Here is a 16552-nt window from a genome sequence, read left to right as displayed (position 1 = left end):
GGCCCACTCTGGTTTCTGACTATCTAGGTTCCAATCTCAGCTGTATACTTATTAGCAGGATGACTTTAGGCAAGTGATTTAACCTCTTGGTACCTATTTCCTCATTTGAAAAATGGAAATAATAACAGTTCCTACATCATCAGGTTCTTGTGAGGATATAATAATGTAATATATGCCAAAAGCTTGAACAGAACTCGCTTCACAGTAAGTTTCAATAAAGCTTTGCTATTATGTGGCTAGTTATAAAGTCACAGCAATGAAAATGTCTATTTCCTCCATTCTCTGGCAGCACCTGGTTTGATTTTGCTGCCTCTCTTTTCATGTTTGGATTCCTTTCGTTATCAGTGAACTAACAGAGCAAAAGTGCCCAGAGGTAAAAACAAACCAGGTTAAAAATAAACCAGAGACTGACACTTATTTTCAAAACAGTATCACAGAAGAAGCTGGAATTTCCCATTTAGGGAGACCACCCACCTGGGTAGAGGAATTTGCAACAGGCCTTAGCAAAGGGATTCATAAGTATTCCTATTTTAATAGGAGATGTCTTACCTGGAACTCCACTTGGTGGATTCACTTGGTAAACAATGGGTGTCTGTGTCCTGGAAAACTGTTCAGAAAATGTTATCACAAGTGAGGATTTCATTAGAGTCTTACCACAAACACAGGAAGGACAAGTCATTCCTCACAGAGCATCCAGCTAAGGTAGTAAATGGTATATTTCCTCAAACCACCTTAAATCTAGCTTTTTTTATCTTTGTAATATTTCTGTAAAGCAGGAGTGGCAGATATCATTGCAGCTCTTCCATGGATGAGGTAAAGGAATTCAATAAAAGTCACATAAGAGCGCACCCTTGTACCATGTTGCCCAAACTTTGGCGTGTTTCTACCTGCCAGACTCAGGAGCACGTTCTACCTGAAGGAAAGGTAGGCAGCCCACACTTTAAAATACCAACCTTTTAATTCCATTATTATAATTTGGTATCTTGGAGTCTTGAAATGTTTTTTGTTTTTCTACATAATAATTTGTTTATTTAAATGGAAAGCATTGCAACTTAAACTATTATCAGCCAGCATTATGGTAGGAAATTAGCAAACTACGAAAAATTGGAAGTTGGAGATGCACACAAGCAAGGTAGTTATTGGGAAAATGGAAGGTGCCTGTTGGGAGGAAAATGATTCAAATGATTAAAGGAATGGGAGGAAAAGCACGGATGGAGAGGTGGGAGCCTGTGAAACCCTCGTATCTGGCAGTGCCTCCAAAGCACTTCATGTGCTTACCATAAACTTCACAAGTAAGGCACAATGCCTGGCTCAGTCATTGTATTCCTGTGCAGACTGGTAGGTAGAAGACGTTCAAGTTTTTGTGAGTGAATGGAGAGGCCCCATCTGAGATGATGAATATACTGGCAGAGAGAATGAGACAATTCCAGGAATTCTATCTTGCCTATAGGCATCTGACTTAGTCCCAGATCAGTTTGTTTCAGAGTCAGGGCCAGTATTAAGAAGTAAAGCATTAAGAATGGACTGACCAGGCCAAGGTGTGACGGTGAGCTAAGGACTCTCCCAGAAACAGACCAGTTCTCCCAAACTCCTCTATCTGCCTGAACCACCACAATCACTCCCCACAATCTGCAGTGCTTCCACTTGCAAAACAAAGACAGCAAATTGTTTTGCTTGGAGTGCTTCCAGCACCCCAGGAGTCCACTTTCCCAAGAAGAATGTTACCAAAGAATAACTCCCTCGTTAATCAACAGCCCTAATCAGACATCAAGAATCAACAGACATTTCCACAAAGCTGATGAAGGCTTGGCAAGTGCAATTTTAGATATTGATCCACACAGCTGTGCCGTTTGCCATCAAGACTAATTTTCTCACTTTCTAAAGGAAAGGGTTAGAAAATAGTTAACAGAAAATATGTAGTTAGGGGTCAAAAGAAGAATGCAGTGACCTCACCCGTTGGGAGCTGGTTCCATCTCACCAAAGATAAAGATTAATGTAATTCCACATACACCTGCCAAGCACATAATCCCCATTAGTACCTCCCAACCTCCTCCTGCACCCAGGCCTTCATCTCCCACCGGTTTTCCCTTCATCCTGTTGCAGAAGACCAAAGAAAACCAAGGACGCTTCTGGGAAAAAAAGGAGGGACACTGTTTAATATGCCAGCAGACTCGGGGAACAGCCTTCCAAATCTGAGGGAAGGAACACGCATGGGGCTTTCCTTTATATCTCCCTCCCTGTGATCTTTGTCCCACAAACATGGATTATGCTTCCGGTCCTTTTCCCGGGCCTTGCAAGAAGGCCCCCAGGTGTTGGGAATCTCCAGGCCATATCTGATGGTCTGGCCTGGCGCCAGCATTAATAACCCCCCCTCTGGGACAGTGCACTGTCTACAGTAACAGGTTCTGCAAGACCAGTATCTGGGAAGGAGAGAGGGCCTTAATTATAGGTTATCAGGAATGTACACTGAGCTTGCTGGCTTGGATTCAGATCACTAGCCCCGAATATCAGGGTTACATTGGAATTAGTCCTTTTTAGCCTTCTCAATACCATTGTCACTTCCATTGGAACTTTATCATAGGAGCTTCATGAAGTAGACGAATGGTCGTTGTTCCTCACGATGTTAGAAACTGAGGCAAATGGAACAACCAAGTCCAAATCAACTAAGGAAACATACCTCTTGATTTCAAACTTTAGATATTAAAATCTACCACTTAGACTGTAAGCCTCCCACCAGAAGTTGGGGGAGAAGGGGGGCGGGTAGAGCAATTCCTTCATCACCCCCTCTCAATTCCTCAGACATGGTGGGGGAAGCTCAGAGTTCAACCTCCAAAAAGGCTTCACCTGTGATTCTCTCTGAGCTGACACAACATAAAATGGTACATTTCTAAGAGAAACAAGCCCCTGGTCACCCACCAAGCTAGAGACATGACAAAGTGAAAAATTAATGAGCTTCCAAATCCAGCTTACCACATGCTGATCCTTGAGACTACTAAATCAGATCATCAGCGAGGTGGGGAGCAGGGGAGGGAGAGGAAAAGCAGGGGATTAGAATGAAAAAGCCACAGCCACCAGCTGCTTGATAAACCTGTGAGTTGTTGAACTTGTCAGTGCCTGCAGCAGGCTCTTTGGAGTGGACCGGCGAGATAGAATTAATTTTTAATACTCACGGTTCCCCCAGTCCCAATCCCAAAACAAAAAGACCCCCGTGTTTTATTTAGCTCTCATTAACTACATCCCCTGGTGATTTTTCATCAACACGCCAAGCTGGTTGGAGCACTGAAGGACTTGTTTTCTTCAATGTGCAATTTTAGGCACTGTTTCTCTTCTTTCCCCTTTTGCTTGTTTCCAAGCTTTAATAAGCAGGAAAACTATCTGGGGTGAAAGGGCATCAAAACCCAAGCAGCATGGTGACTGAGGAGTATGCTCTGCCATCTCTTTTCTGTGAGAGTCACCAAGGCAGTCTAAAGGTGGTGGTGCGGGTCTTGATAACAGGGAATGATTTTTTCCTTTCTGTGCCTATGTGCAGAAGGAAAATTCTGGCAAAGAAGATTCTCTTGGAGTGAGAAACAAGTTGGTAAATGTGAATTGACAGCAAATTCCAAAATTGAAAAATGAATTGCCTATATCAAATGTGGATAATATTAGAGGAGAATTTAGAGGATGAAGTCTTGCTCTAAAGGAGCACTGAGTAATGACTGAATTGTACTTTCATACACAGAAGCTCCCAATGAGGAGGACATGTCAAAGGAACACTGCCAAACCTCTGCCTTTTATGAGAAGTCTGGGACCTATACTTTCAGAGTTTATTTTGGTGTAAAACTAATCTGAAATGGACAGTACACTGAACCAAACAGAACATGAAGCCCCAGTGTGCATATTGAGTCTCTAAAATAAGTCAAGCATTAGCTTATAAACTCTTCCTCTCTCTCTCTCTCTCTCTCTCTCTCTCTCTCTCTCTCTCTCTCTCTCTCTCTCTCTCTCCCCCTCCTTCCCTCCCTCCTTGCTTCCCTCCCTTTTCGTTTCCTTTTAGCTCTGAGCTTGAAGGAGAAACTTTCACTCTAGGCTTAGAAAGAGTATAGAAATCAACGGTGAAGTAGAGAGGAAGGTAGAATTTAGGTTCCTGAGTCCCTTTACTATGCTGAGACCCAAAGTGCTGGCAGCTGTACAATGGAATGCTGATGCATACTGGTGATCTTTGTGGCTCCTCTGAGCTTCAGTTTAGGCGAGGATCAGAGTCAGATGCAGGTTCAAATCCTAGTTCTGCCATTTAATACCTGGGCAAATTTTTTATGACATGGGCAAATTATTTAATCTCCCTAAGCCTCAGGTTGCCCATCTATAAAAACAGGATAATAAATAGCTACCCCATAAAATTGTTGTGATCATTAAATTAACATGTATAAAGATATACAGCACTCAATACTTACCTTTCATTAGTATAGTCTCAAAAACCTCATAACCATCATCCACCTTTCCTCTTACCCTGGCAAAGCAGACTCCCTGCCTCATTTATAACTTGCTTGTCAAAAGCACAAGCACACCCTCAGACCAGGCACACTTTTCTCCATCCTTAGAACCCACCTTGAAAGAACAGCTGTCTGGTAGTCCTGCAGTTGGGCTACCTACCACCTGTCCCCCAGAGTGCACTTCCAGGTGGTACATGCCCTCAGGTACTTGGGACAGCAGAGACCTGAGGACAGACAGTGGAGATCCTTGTGAATCAAACACTGTGAATGTCAAAACTAGCAGCCCCACCTGACCACTTCAAATCTCCTCCCTGCCCCTGTGCAGCAGAGCTAACTAAGGATTCCTGTATTCTATTTTTGACCTATATCTACTCACCCACTCTAAAGGTTGAATCCTTCAGCAAAAGAAGTTATGATTTTTAAATTGAAAATAACTTAAATTTTAAAAAAGTCCTGAAAAGGTTGGAAGGGACATTGCTAGTTTCCATTTTTTTAATAAACGACGGTTCCAATTAGATGAAGAGATTTATGTGTGTGAACACAGCAGGTCAAGGACAAAGTGGGACTTGAATCCTAGGCTCTTTATGATAAAAGGCATTGATATTACTTTTTGCCAAAAAAAATTATCTATAATAATAAAAGGGTAATATGCTAATTAGACCAGACATCCTTCTGGACAAAGCCAGGGCTACGAGGGAAGCCTGGGTCCTGGGTGCCAGAGGGAAGCCAGTGCTGGCAGCCGGGAGAAGGAAGGCCTACTCTTGCACAAATTTCATGTATCGGCCTCTAGTTCACTTCATAATCATCTAAGCAGCCCATAAACACTTCACATCTCCATCAGGAGAATCCCAGTCCAGCTGACATGGCTCAGTGGTTCGATTCCCAGTCAGAGCACATGCCCGGGTTGCAAGCTTTATCCCCAGTGTGGGGCATGCAGGAGGCAGCCGGTCAATGATTCTCTCTCGTCATTGATGTTTTTATCTCTCTCTCCCTCTCTTTCCTCTCTGAAATCAATAAAAATCTTTAAAAAAATAAAGAGAGAGAATCCCAGACCTTCTCTCCTCTTTTCATGAATATCACAGCAATTTCTTTGCCTCTTTGAGGCTGCCACTTATGTTGATTTGTATAAGGGGAAATATGATGAATAAGAAGCTAGATTTATGAAGTGCCTCCCTTGCAAACCTTCTCTTCAAAAATCTTTTAGTATGACCTTAAATATTTAAATCTGCACTGTCCAATCAATGTGTTGGCCACTAGGCACAAGTGTTTTCTGAGCACTTAAAATATGGCTAATCCCAAATAAAATGTGCTCTATGTAAATTACACATTGGATTTTGAAGATTTGATATGCAAAAAAAGAATATACAGTATCTCATTAATAATTTATATATTGACTACATATGAAATGACAATATTTTGGATATGTTGAGTTATTGAAATTAGTTTTACTTGTTTCTTTTAACTTTTTTATGTGGCCACTAGAAAGTTTTAAATTATACTTGTGTCTTACATTACATTTTGATTAGGCAGTGCTGATTTAGATGTTATAATGCCTGTTTTCTGAAAGCAGATAAGTCTTTTCATGTTAATGAGTGTGACAGTATTTCATTGATCATACAATATGTTTTTTACACTTGAATGTTAATTGAACTTGATAGTCATCTTCCAATGAATGAGTACATTGAAAAAAACTAGCACTTCCTTTTCTCTAAAAAGATGGTATAAAATGAATAGTACATTATTTGTATAATAGGACTGCCGAGATTAAACAAGTGAATCTTCTGAGCTTTGACTTATTTCACAGCAAGTTCTTGCAGGAATACACATGCTCAAATATACTAGTATCATAAAACCTATGGGAAATATAAAGCCCAGTGTGAAAACCAATAGTAGTGCTATAAGAAATTTCAGTTCAACAGACATCTATTGAGCATCTTCAACTTGTAAGGTATTGTGCTAAGCACCATAAGGATCCCAAAGTGGGGTTAAACACATCCCCTGTCCTCAAAGAAGTTGATTCTATAAGGATGAATCTGACAAGTGGGCAACTGACATCAGTATCAGAGAAACACAGGGCTGAGGAAACATACCACTAGGGCAACACATGCTATGCTTTTGTGTAAATTATAAAAATACTAGAGGCCCGGTGCACGAAATTCGTGCACTGGGGGGTTGTCCCTCAGCCCAGCCTGCACCCTCTCCAATCTGGGACCCCTCAAGGGATGTCCAACTGCCCGTTTAGGCCCGATCCTAGTGGATCGGGCCTAAACGGGCAGTTGGACATCCCTCTCACAACCCAGGACTGCTGGCTGCCAACTGCTCGCCTGCCTGCCTTCCTGATTGCCCCTAACCGCTTCTGCCTGCCAGCCTGATCACCCCCTAACCACTCCCCTGCCAGCCTGATTGATGCCTAACTGCTCCCCTGCCAGCCTGTTTGCCCCTAACTGCGCTCCCCTGCAGGCCTGGTCACCCCTAACTGCCCTCCCCTGCAGACCTGGTCACCCCCAACTGCCCTCCCCTGCTGGCCCGGTCACCCCTAACTGCCCTCCCCTGCAGGCCTGGTCACCCCTAACTTCCCTCCTCTGCTGGCTTGGTCACCCCTAACTGCCCTCCCCTGCAGGCTTGATTGCCCCCAACTGCCCTCCCTTGCAGGCCTGGTCCTTCCCAACTGCCCTCCCCTGCTGGCCATCTTGTGGTGGCCATCTTGTGTCCACATGGGGGCAGGATTTTTGACCACATGGGGGCAGCCATCTTGTGTGTTGGAGTGATGGTCAATCTGCATATTATTCTTTTATTAGATAGGATAGAGGCCTGGTGCATGGGTGGGGGCCAGCTGGTTTGCCCTGAAGGGTGTCCCGGATCAGGGTGGGGGTTCCCTTGGGGCGTGGGGCAGCCTGGGCGAGGGGTCAGTGGTAGTTTGCAGGCCAGCCATGCCCCCTGGCGACCCAAGCGGAGGCCCTGGTATCTGGGGTTTATTTATCTTCTACAATTGAAACTTTGTAGCCTGGAGCAGAGCCAAGCCTTCTGCTTGCTCCATGGTGGCAGCCATTTCTATTGGGATTTATGTATCTTCTATAATTGAAACTTTGTAGCCTTAAGCGAGGCCTGGGCTGGCCAGGGTGTGCGAAAAGCTTGGCTTCCTCCATCGCCTGGGGCAACCCTAGCCTCCTGCTCTTTCCAGCTCCATGGCTGCCACCATTTCTGTTTGGATTTATGTATCTTCTATCATTGAAACTTTGTAGCCTTGAGTGGAGGCCTAGGCTGGCAAGGGCAGGCGGAAAGCTTGGCTTCCTCCATTGCCGGGGAAACCCAAGCCTCCCTCCTGCTCTCTGTGGCTGTAGCCATCTTGGTTGGGTTTATTTGCATATTTTCTCCTGATTGGGTAGTGGGTGTGGCTGGTGGGCATGGCTTGTGGGTGTAGCGGAGTGATGGTTAATTTGCATATCACTCTTTTATTAGATAGGATTCCCCTTCACAAAAGGAATTACACACACACACACACACACACACACATCTTGTGGATGAATTGCTAAAAGATGCTCCTTTCTCAAAGCTGTTGCAACCACAGCCTGGATTTCAGCCCTTAAATTGTCCCCTTTTCAATGAAAGGAAAGATTACACTCAATTGGATGTTCAGGGAAGAGGCGGCATTTGGAGTATGGTTGATTAGGATTTCAATAAGGAGAGATGGAAGAGGAGGAAGGAAATGACCATGTTTTTTTCTCTCTACCAATGACCCACTTTTATGAAGCATCTCTAAGACATGAGAAGAGAAAGAATGAACTAGTGTAAACTTCATAGGTCAACACAAACTTGAGTAGAACAATAGATTACCTGGAATGCTATACAAATCATATCAAACTCAGCAAACACACTAAGAGGATTAAAGCAACTTTCCTTTCTAGCTGGTTTTGGGTTTATGCACAGTCATTACAATTATGCCTATTTCAAAAGACAAATTCTTTAGATGGCAAAATGGAACCACTTACTGAAATCTTACTAGTAATAGCTATAGAGCTTCTTGCAAAAAAAAAAAATGTTTTTAAATAGCTGGAAACCCATCTAGTCCCTTCTTATAAATATCTCAAAATTCACCATATTCTCACCCTCCTTTAAACCCTGATAGAGACCTTTTAAGAAGCATATTCACATAGAACATTTTAAAAGACTATAGCAAATAATTGCAGCCACAGCAGGAGTGGCTCTAATTTGCCACCAAAATACTACTGAAATAAGCAAAGCACTTGTCCTGTCTGATTTTATTTTGGGGCAGTTATACCTCGTCTTGCACATCACCACCGGCAAATCCAAGAAGACAGGGAAAACATCACAGGGGATGCTGGGCAGTGCAGGCACAGCCACATTCACCAGGTGTATTTCCAGCTGAGAGCCATTGGTGGGATAAAGGAGACTGGACTCCAAATCTAAGCATAAGGAAAAGAGGAATCTCAGGCTGAGCAGAGTCGTAACCCATACAGGAGAATATAAAAACATGGCCACATGGGGGCAAAGTGAGACACTGAGTTTGCCTAAGGGTTAAATCAATGTTCCTCATTCCAAAGGCATTTATGACTGCTATGTAAATGAGTGTTCATTTATAAATTTATGTAAAAATTTTATCTCTTCAATCCATCCACCTAAACCAGGAAAGAATATTTCAACCCTCAAAAAACTCTCTACTGTGGAAGGGATGGATACACTAAGCCATGGTTAGAAGCTCCCATGTATTGAATGACCTAAAAGGAAGATAACCAAGATTCTGGGGTGACACATTGCCAAGTACTATGTCAAGTGCTTCCATACCTCACTGAGGGTCCCTAGAGTCCCATCCCACAGGTGGGATAAGAAAGTGGACATGGGCTGGTATGGTTCCGTGGTTGAGCATCAACCTATGAACCAGGAGATCATGGTTCCATTCCCAGGCAAGGTACATGCTCAGGTTGTGGGCTCAATCCCCAGTAGCGGGTGTGCAGGAGGCAAAAGATCGATGATTCTCTCTCATCAATGATGTTTCTAATTCTTTCTCCCTCTCCCTCTCCCTTCCTCTCTGAAATCAATAAAAATATTAAATAAAAAAATAAAAGAAAGTGGCCACAGCTTATAATGAGCTCTGCTTCTGTGACATTAACATGTGAGCATCTGGAAACAAAGAAGCTGGTCAGTTGGACCGTCTCCCTTCAGGCCCTCTTTTACACCTGTCCTTAGACAAGGAAAAAAACCACAGACTCATATTATTTAGAATTCTTTAGGTTAATAATTAAGAAACTTATATTTAGTAAGACACAAGCCTACCATCAAAAATGACTGTGATCCACGTTCCGCCTGCAATGCTACCTTCTTCAGGTTCAATGTGGAAACTCAGGCAAGGCACTATAAATAAGTGAGAAAAACACCGCTTTTGAAGGTCAGATTCAATCCACCAGCTTCCCTAGTGTTATGAAGCAAAATTGAACATTCATCAGAATCTCCAAAAGTATTGACAAAGCAAAGATTGCTGGGCCCCACCCTAGAGTTTCTGATTCAGTATGTTTGGGATAGGGCCCAAAATTTTACATTGCTGACCGGCTGCTGTTGGTCTAGGGACCATACCTTCAGAATTCCCATTTGAAGGAAAGTTCTGACTGATTCTCTCATCTTAGGCAACCAAAAACCCATTGTTCATCAGAACAATCCTGGATTTCTGCTTCCTCTGGAAAGAGCCTCCAGGTCATCTTTAGTACCTAATTAAACCCATAATAGCTCTTATCTCTCTTTCTCACTCTTTAATAAGGGAGTTGTATTTAATTAGAAAGTCACCACTTATTTCTTGTATTTTCACTTCCCAGAAAGAGGAGAAACTTCTAGACGCTGTCCTAATTTGAATCCTCCTGTTCAGTACACCACCCTCTGCTTTCCCCCTAGTTTTGAATACATGATCCGAATGACTCTCCAAGTAAAAATTCTCTAGATTTTTGCCTTGCCTATACAGAAAAGGATTGAAGCATGGATCACTGCTGGAATTTCCTTAAAATAAGAAAAGCCCTATACACTTCACATGCTAGGCTAGATTGGGTTCTCCCACAGAAACCTTTGGCTGAACATGACCTTATTAATCCCTCATCTTTGAAAATGCTCCTGAACATGCTTTGGCTAAGTAAAGCCAATTCAAGGAAACCAATAAAAAGCAGTCAGCTACTCAGTGAGGTCACCAGGAAAAGTGTTATCTACAGAACACTTCAGTTTCTATGTCAGAAACATTAAATGATAATCCAGGCCTCCCTAACTCTGGCTAGCCTAGGGCTTCCATGTACAGGTTTACAGGTGGTACACTGTACAACCAAGGGTGATGGAATCATTCACATCTAAACAGTCATTCATCGCAACCCCGGCAAGACCAGTCCATGCTTACACCTCCAAGGTGCATTAGGTAGTTCTACCTAAAGAAAACCAAAAACAAATGCCATAAAATGACACAGAGGATAATCAGATTCACAGAGACAGAGACATAATTTGAAAAAAGGAGATTTTAATACAAGTAGTCATTAATCACTAAGACAAGATAAGTTACTCCCTTTGGGAAGATAAAACAATAAAACGTAAAAAGAATTACATCATATGACCCAAAAAGCAATTATAAAAGGAAAGTTATAAGTTATAATTAAAAGCTCTAGACCAGCCGTGGGCAAATCTGGCTGTTCTATCCGGTTCTCTTGCTCTCCCCTCCGCTCCTTTACTTTGAATTTATATTAGTTCACACAAACACTCCATCCATGCTTTTGTTCCGGCCCTCCAGTCCAGTTTAAGAACCCATTGTGGCCCTCGAGTCAAAAAGTTTGCCCACCCCTGCTCTAGACTATAAAAGCAACCTCCACTGGTCAATTGATGTATATATTCATAACTATTTAATATATAACCTCAATTACTATGCAGAAAAAAATTATTATAAAGCAGAGAAAATTTAAACCCAGAGCAGATACTTCAACACTCCTCCCCCACAATAATATTTAAGTATCCTTAAACTAGTTCTGAAGGTAACCTGTCATGTTCTATCTATTAATTCCTTCAAAACACATCCTACTTACCTGCCAAAAGTAGCATTTCAATACTTCTCAGAGAGATCAGCCAAGCAATCATCTCATCCACTTAAGTCAATCCTCTCAAAGTTGCTCAGACACAGAAAAGCATTTTCAGTTTTGATTGGAGCAGCATAGCTCTTGCATTCTATAAAAAATAAAATAAAAAAATTACTCTTTTTTTTTTTTTTTTGCTTAAAAATTGTTACTGTGCTATGTTAAACGTTGGGAAATTAAAGAAGTGATACCAATATAACCACAGAATACTCAAAGGGACCCACCATCTTCTGAAACTGTGGTGGAAAAGACAATCTATGAACTTTTTATAAAATCATCACTATTTCACCCATCCCCTTATCCCACCAACTTATTGTATGCATGTCTGAGTTGGATAAATAACATCTCTGATTAACTCATTATTATACAAAAGCTTAATTTTGAAAAATAAATAAATTCTAGATATTTATTACATCTAGATGTAAATAAATACTAGTTAATGGTGGTTTGGGAAGAGGGTTTTGTTTGTTTGTTTGTCAGTCCTCTAGGAAAATATGAACCCTAAAAAGTGAAGACTTTAGCAAAGTAAATGTTAAGTATGGTAATGGGTTGAAAAACAGTACTAACGGGAATTGAGGGAAAATTGTGTTATCCTCACAGTAGAAGAGTAAGGGAGGAAAGAAACAGAGGAAGGAAAAGCTGGATCCTCCAAACTGGATCCTATCTCTGTACCCCACCCCACAATGCCCAGTATGCCAGACCTACCCTCTTTAAACACTGTCTTCATTGTGCTATTCTTCTGCTTTGTGGATGAAAAGGGGCTAACCTGACAAACTTAGGGAAGGCCTGTGTGGTGGCCTTGCAAACTCATAAGCCTAAAGTAACCACAAAGGATGGCCTGAAATTAAAACCTTTTCATTAAAAAGCAGTTTATAGTGGGTAGTCATATCCTAAGTCAGTATCTTCTCCAACAAAGATCAAACTTCGATCTTTACTGAGCCTATCTTCCTTTCGCATCCTTGTGAAATGTCAGGGTAACTTGTAACTTCCCTTTTTCCAGACCGCTCAGGGCACAACCTAATGTACCTGGGCAGAGACCACAAATTCCTTCATTGTCATTGTTATCACGTTAATTGTTGACTGTTAACTATTCTGTACAGGCAGTCCTCAGGTTATGTGGGACTTACATTATTTTGTGGTTACATTGCCATCTACCATTTATTTATAAGAAAAAAAAAAGTTCTGTCATTTCGATGTATGTACATAAGTGCTTTATGTTTTTTATTATTTATTTACCACAAGTAAAGGTCAGGAATTATCTTTCTTTTAATTGTTTTTTACTGTTTCACTTCATTACTGCTGTGTATGTGCTCCATGTGAGTGACCTAGGTGCTTATGCAGGTGGGTTCCGACTTAAGGCAAAAATTGCATTACGTTGTGCCGTAGGAACGAATCTCACTGCCTGTACCCACCTAAGGAAAAGAATTATGTGTCTATCATATTATTTTTTATCCAGTTCCAGAGGTTCCCCCCCTGTTCCCGCTCCCCTTGGCTTTCTTCCGCCTCCTTAATCTATCACCAATAGATTTCAAGTAACCCAGTTACGTCTCTTCCTTTGATTGTAATGCATAAAACAAGGTAATAACTGCCATTCTTTGGAGCACTATCTCAGTATCTTTGGATTCTGCCTCCTGGCAATTGTTGACCTTTTGGCTCAAATAAACTCACAAAAATTCTTTACAGGTTTGAATGTTTTTTACTTTAACAGCTTAAAGCTTTTTAATTCAATGCAAAACCTCCATCACTGATAAAATGATGATAAGAATACTTCTTAGGATTTGTTTCAAGATTAACTGAAGTGATCCTATCTAATAAAGAGGGAATATGCTAATTGACCCTCACACCATTGCAAAGATGGCAGCGCCCACAGCCAATAAGGAGGGAATATGCTAATTGACTGCCATGCCCTCAAAGATGGCTACACCTACAGCCACAAGATGGCAGCACCCAGTCCCCTCAGCCCCACCAGGGCGGCAGGCAGGCCCGGCCGCTCTGCACACCTGCCTCCGGAGTCCCCTAGTCCCCTCAGCCCCAGCTACCCAGGACCGGCCCAAGGCACAGGCAAGCCTCAGATGGCGGCTTCCCAGCCACCCAGGGCATGCCCAAGGCACAGGCAAGCCTCAGATGGCGGCTGCCCAGCTGCCCAGGACCGCCCGAGGCTCAGGTAACCAGGGCCGGCCGAGGCTTGCAGTGCCGGCAGTGGCAGCAACAGAGGTGTGATGGGTGTCACCTTCCCCTGATCGCCAGGTCACCTCCCGCCCCTAAGGGCTCTTGGACTGTGAGAGGGGGTAGGCCAGGCTGAGGGACACCCCCCCACCTCCAGTGCATGAATTTTCATGCACCAGGCCTCTAGTATATATATAAAGAAATTAACACAGGGGCAGCCCAACAAAAGTTAGCTTTTCTTTCACGGGCTTTGTACTTCCATTTGAAAGCCCTCTCTTGGACCTTTCAGTACCTTTCCAACTGACCCTCACGTGGCTCACCAGTATGAACCCTGCACTGCAGCCAGGCAGTTCTCCCCACCACCTCTCAGACAGGCCTTCCACATGTCAGCCTCCGCCTTGGCTCCAACTAGTTGCTTCCTAAATTCCCCAAACTCCTGCATGGCCAAGCTTAGGAGCCACTTCATCCACAGAATCCATCCCTTGTGTTGGTTCATAAACTGAGGCCCGAACCCAGAGAGCAAGGAGAGATGGAAGAAACAGACAGACCACTCCAAATTGGTAGGTGGCAGGTTTAGTAAGCAAGGGGACTTACATACATGCTTGTCTTGGTGGAAGCAAGATGAGTAGAGATCTCTGCACCCATTCATGAGAATCTTTAAAGTTTATATAGAGACTGTAACTGGGTTCAGTCACATGTACCATCCAGATGGTTTCAACAACATCTTACTCTCTGAAGGCTTTGTCCCTAAAAATTATTTGTACCTCCTCTACAGATTTCCAGGGTATTACAGGCCTACAGAAATTACCCTCATAGGGCCAAGCCTCTCTGTAGGCGAGAATAATCCAATCTATAAGGGAGTAAGATCCTTGAACCCCACCTTCTTCTCCACCATGCAGACTCTGCCAGAGTGCAGGGTGTATGGTGATGTTGCTCTTTCTTTTTTATTACTTTCTTTTTCTTTTTTTTTTTTTGCCTCCTACCAGATCAGAAAAATGCCACCATCACCACCACCCAACCCCCCAATCTTTAGCTGCACTAATCACACCTGAATACTTTCCTTGGGCTTTTACTGGAAGTTGGTAGCTAGATCAGTAAGCTCAGCAAGAATATATTCTCTCATCACGCACATTTCCTGAGTTGGGGGCTGCCCACTTGACTGAGTTTGTTGTTGCTGTGCTTTTGCTTTCCTCCATACTAGAAGTTGGACAGCATGGGGCATTTCTTCCATTTCACTGTCAATCACCACAACATCCTCCCCTTCATGCCCCTCACTTCCCCATGGATTCTGCATCTTAGCGTCTCAATCAGGCTTTGTCACAGAGTTCAGATCTTAACTCAAGGCAGCACGTGTCCCCCTAACTTCGCAAAACAGCATGCTGAGCTCTCCAACTCATTATCCTGCTCGCAAACCTTGTCTGCTAGCCCCAGTGTGGACAACTGCAAGTCCTTCTCTAACCTCAGCTCTTCTTCCTACTTTCTAACTTGAGTTTCAGCCTCTAGTTGGGCATCAGTGCCCAACAATACATTCCAAGGTCAGCAGAGGTTGAAAAGCCTCTGACTGCCAGGTCCAGTGAAGTGGTCAGCCTGCAGTCACATCCTCCCCAACACACAGTCATTCCAGCTCTCATTGCCCTTTCCTCCCTGAACCTCTAGCTTGTGCCTGTGCAGCCTGGACCAGATGGTGCAGTGCCACACATACATGCCTCTTCCTGTAGCCTGTCCATTCCTCAGCGAGGACTTCTATTTCCACAACCCTCTTAGTGCAAAGGCCCCACACAGCACTCAGTCAGTTCTAACTGGTGAATACATATTTAAATAATAGCCTGGGTTCACCTACTCTGAAATAACTTACACATACATGGGATGGGCAGAACTCACAAAGCCTGGCTGAAAAGCCATATGCCTTAGATAACACCCTGATGCCTGCTCTGGGAAGGCTACTGAGCGACTCCCTGGCACCCCTGAGTCATAAGGCACAAATATAATACTATGAAAAATACCGGCTCTAAAACTTTCTGAAAGTTTAAAAAATTACCAGAATTAAATACATACACATGTTACTAAAGATACATTTAACTTTAATTTTTAAGAAAACACTGAGACTAGCAAAAATAGTTACACCATTTCAAAAAATATAAAAACCACAATAAATGCCCAGAAGACATATTTGGAAAAAAATCTTAGAATTAACTTACAGATATGTCCTGATTAAGATAGTCCAATACTATATAAAATCATCTATATTTAATTCAAATCCACAAATATTTATTATATACCTAATATACCCTGGGCACTGTGATAGGAGCTGGGAAAACTGAGACAAATAAAACTGATTAAAAAAACCAAACAGCTGTTCCTTTAAATTGCACTAGTCCCTAAATGTTTACATATATTTGGAATGGAATTCATTTTTAAAACATTGAATTTTAAGGAAGACCCCTCCTGCATAGAGGAAGGTACCCAGTAGTATTTGCTACTTAGTCCCAAGCATGGGATCTAACTTGCTTGTTCCACCCAACAGAATATCCCCAACACAGGAGTCTATTTTCAATCTGGCTGTACAAATTTAGCATATCATTTCAGCAATTACTCCCAAGCTTAGAACAATGGAAGTAGATATTCACACACTGGTTTTCTTAAAGCCTTATGTTCAGATTTGCATCTTTTCCTCTTGAATAGAGCAAATCAATAATGAATGCAATTTTTCTTAATACAGTTAATCCACAAGTTCTTCCTAAGGATAAATTCAGCCTCCACTTAATTCTTTTAACCAGGAAATTTTCAACCGGAGGACAGCCGTGTGCA

The 16552-nt window shown here is 42.6% G+C and overlaps 1 protein-coding gene across 1 annotated transcript in view; it reads right to left on the bottom strand.

Annotated features, from left to right (window-relative positions):
• PKHD1 (PKHD1 ciliary IPT domain containing fibrocystin/polyductin) overlaps positions 1-11582 on the bottom strand; it is a gene marked incomplete at both ends in the record, with an annotated part of 416219 nt that extends 404637 nt beyond the window's left edge. Inside the window, 5 exons of the mRNA XM_080665111.1 lie at positions 550-607; positions 4585-4693; positions 8749-8893; positions 9762-9839; positions 11531-11582. Coding sequence (XP_080521237.1) covers positions 550-607; positions 4585-4693; positions 8749-8893; positions 9762-9839; positions 11531-11582 — 442 coding nt within the window. The remainder of the gene's footprint in view (positions 1-549; positions 608-4584; positions 4694-8748; positions 8894-9761; positions 9840-11530) is intronic.
• Between the last annotated feature and the right edge of the window lie 4970 nt (positions 11583-16552).

Source organism: Plecotus auritus (assembly GCF_963455305.1).
Source record: "Plecotus auritus genome assembly, chromosome: 4".
Lineage (NCBI taxonomy): Eukaryota > Metazoa > Chordata > Mammalia > Chiroptera > Vespertilionidae > Plecotus > Plecotus auritus.
Note: the sequence above shows the minus strand (reverse complement) of the source record. Positions and strands in the feature narration are given on the sequence as shown.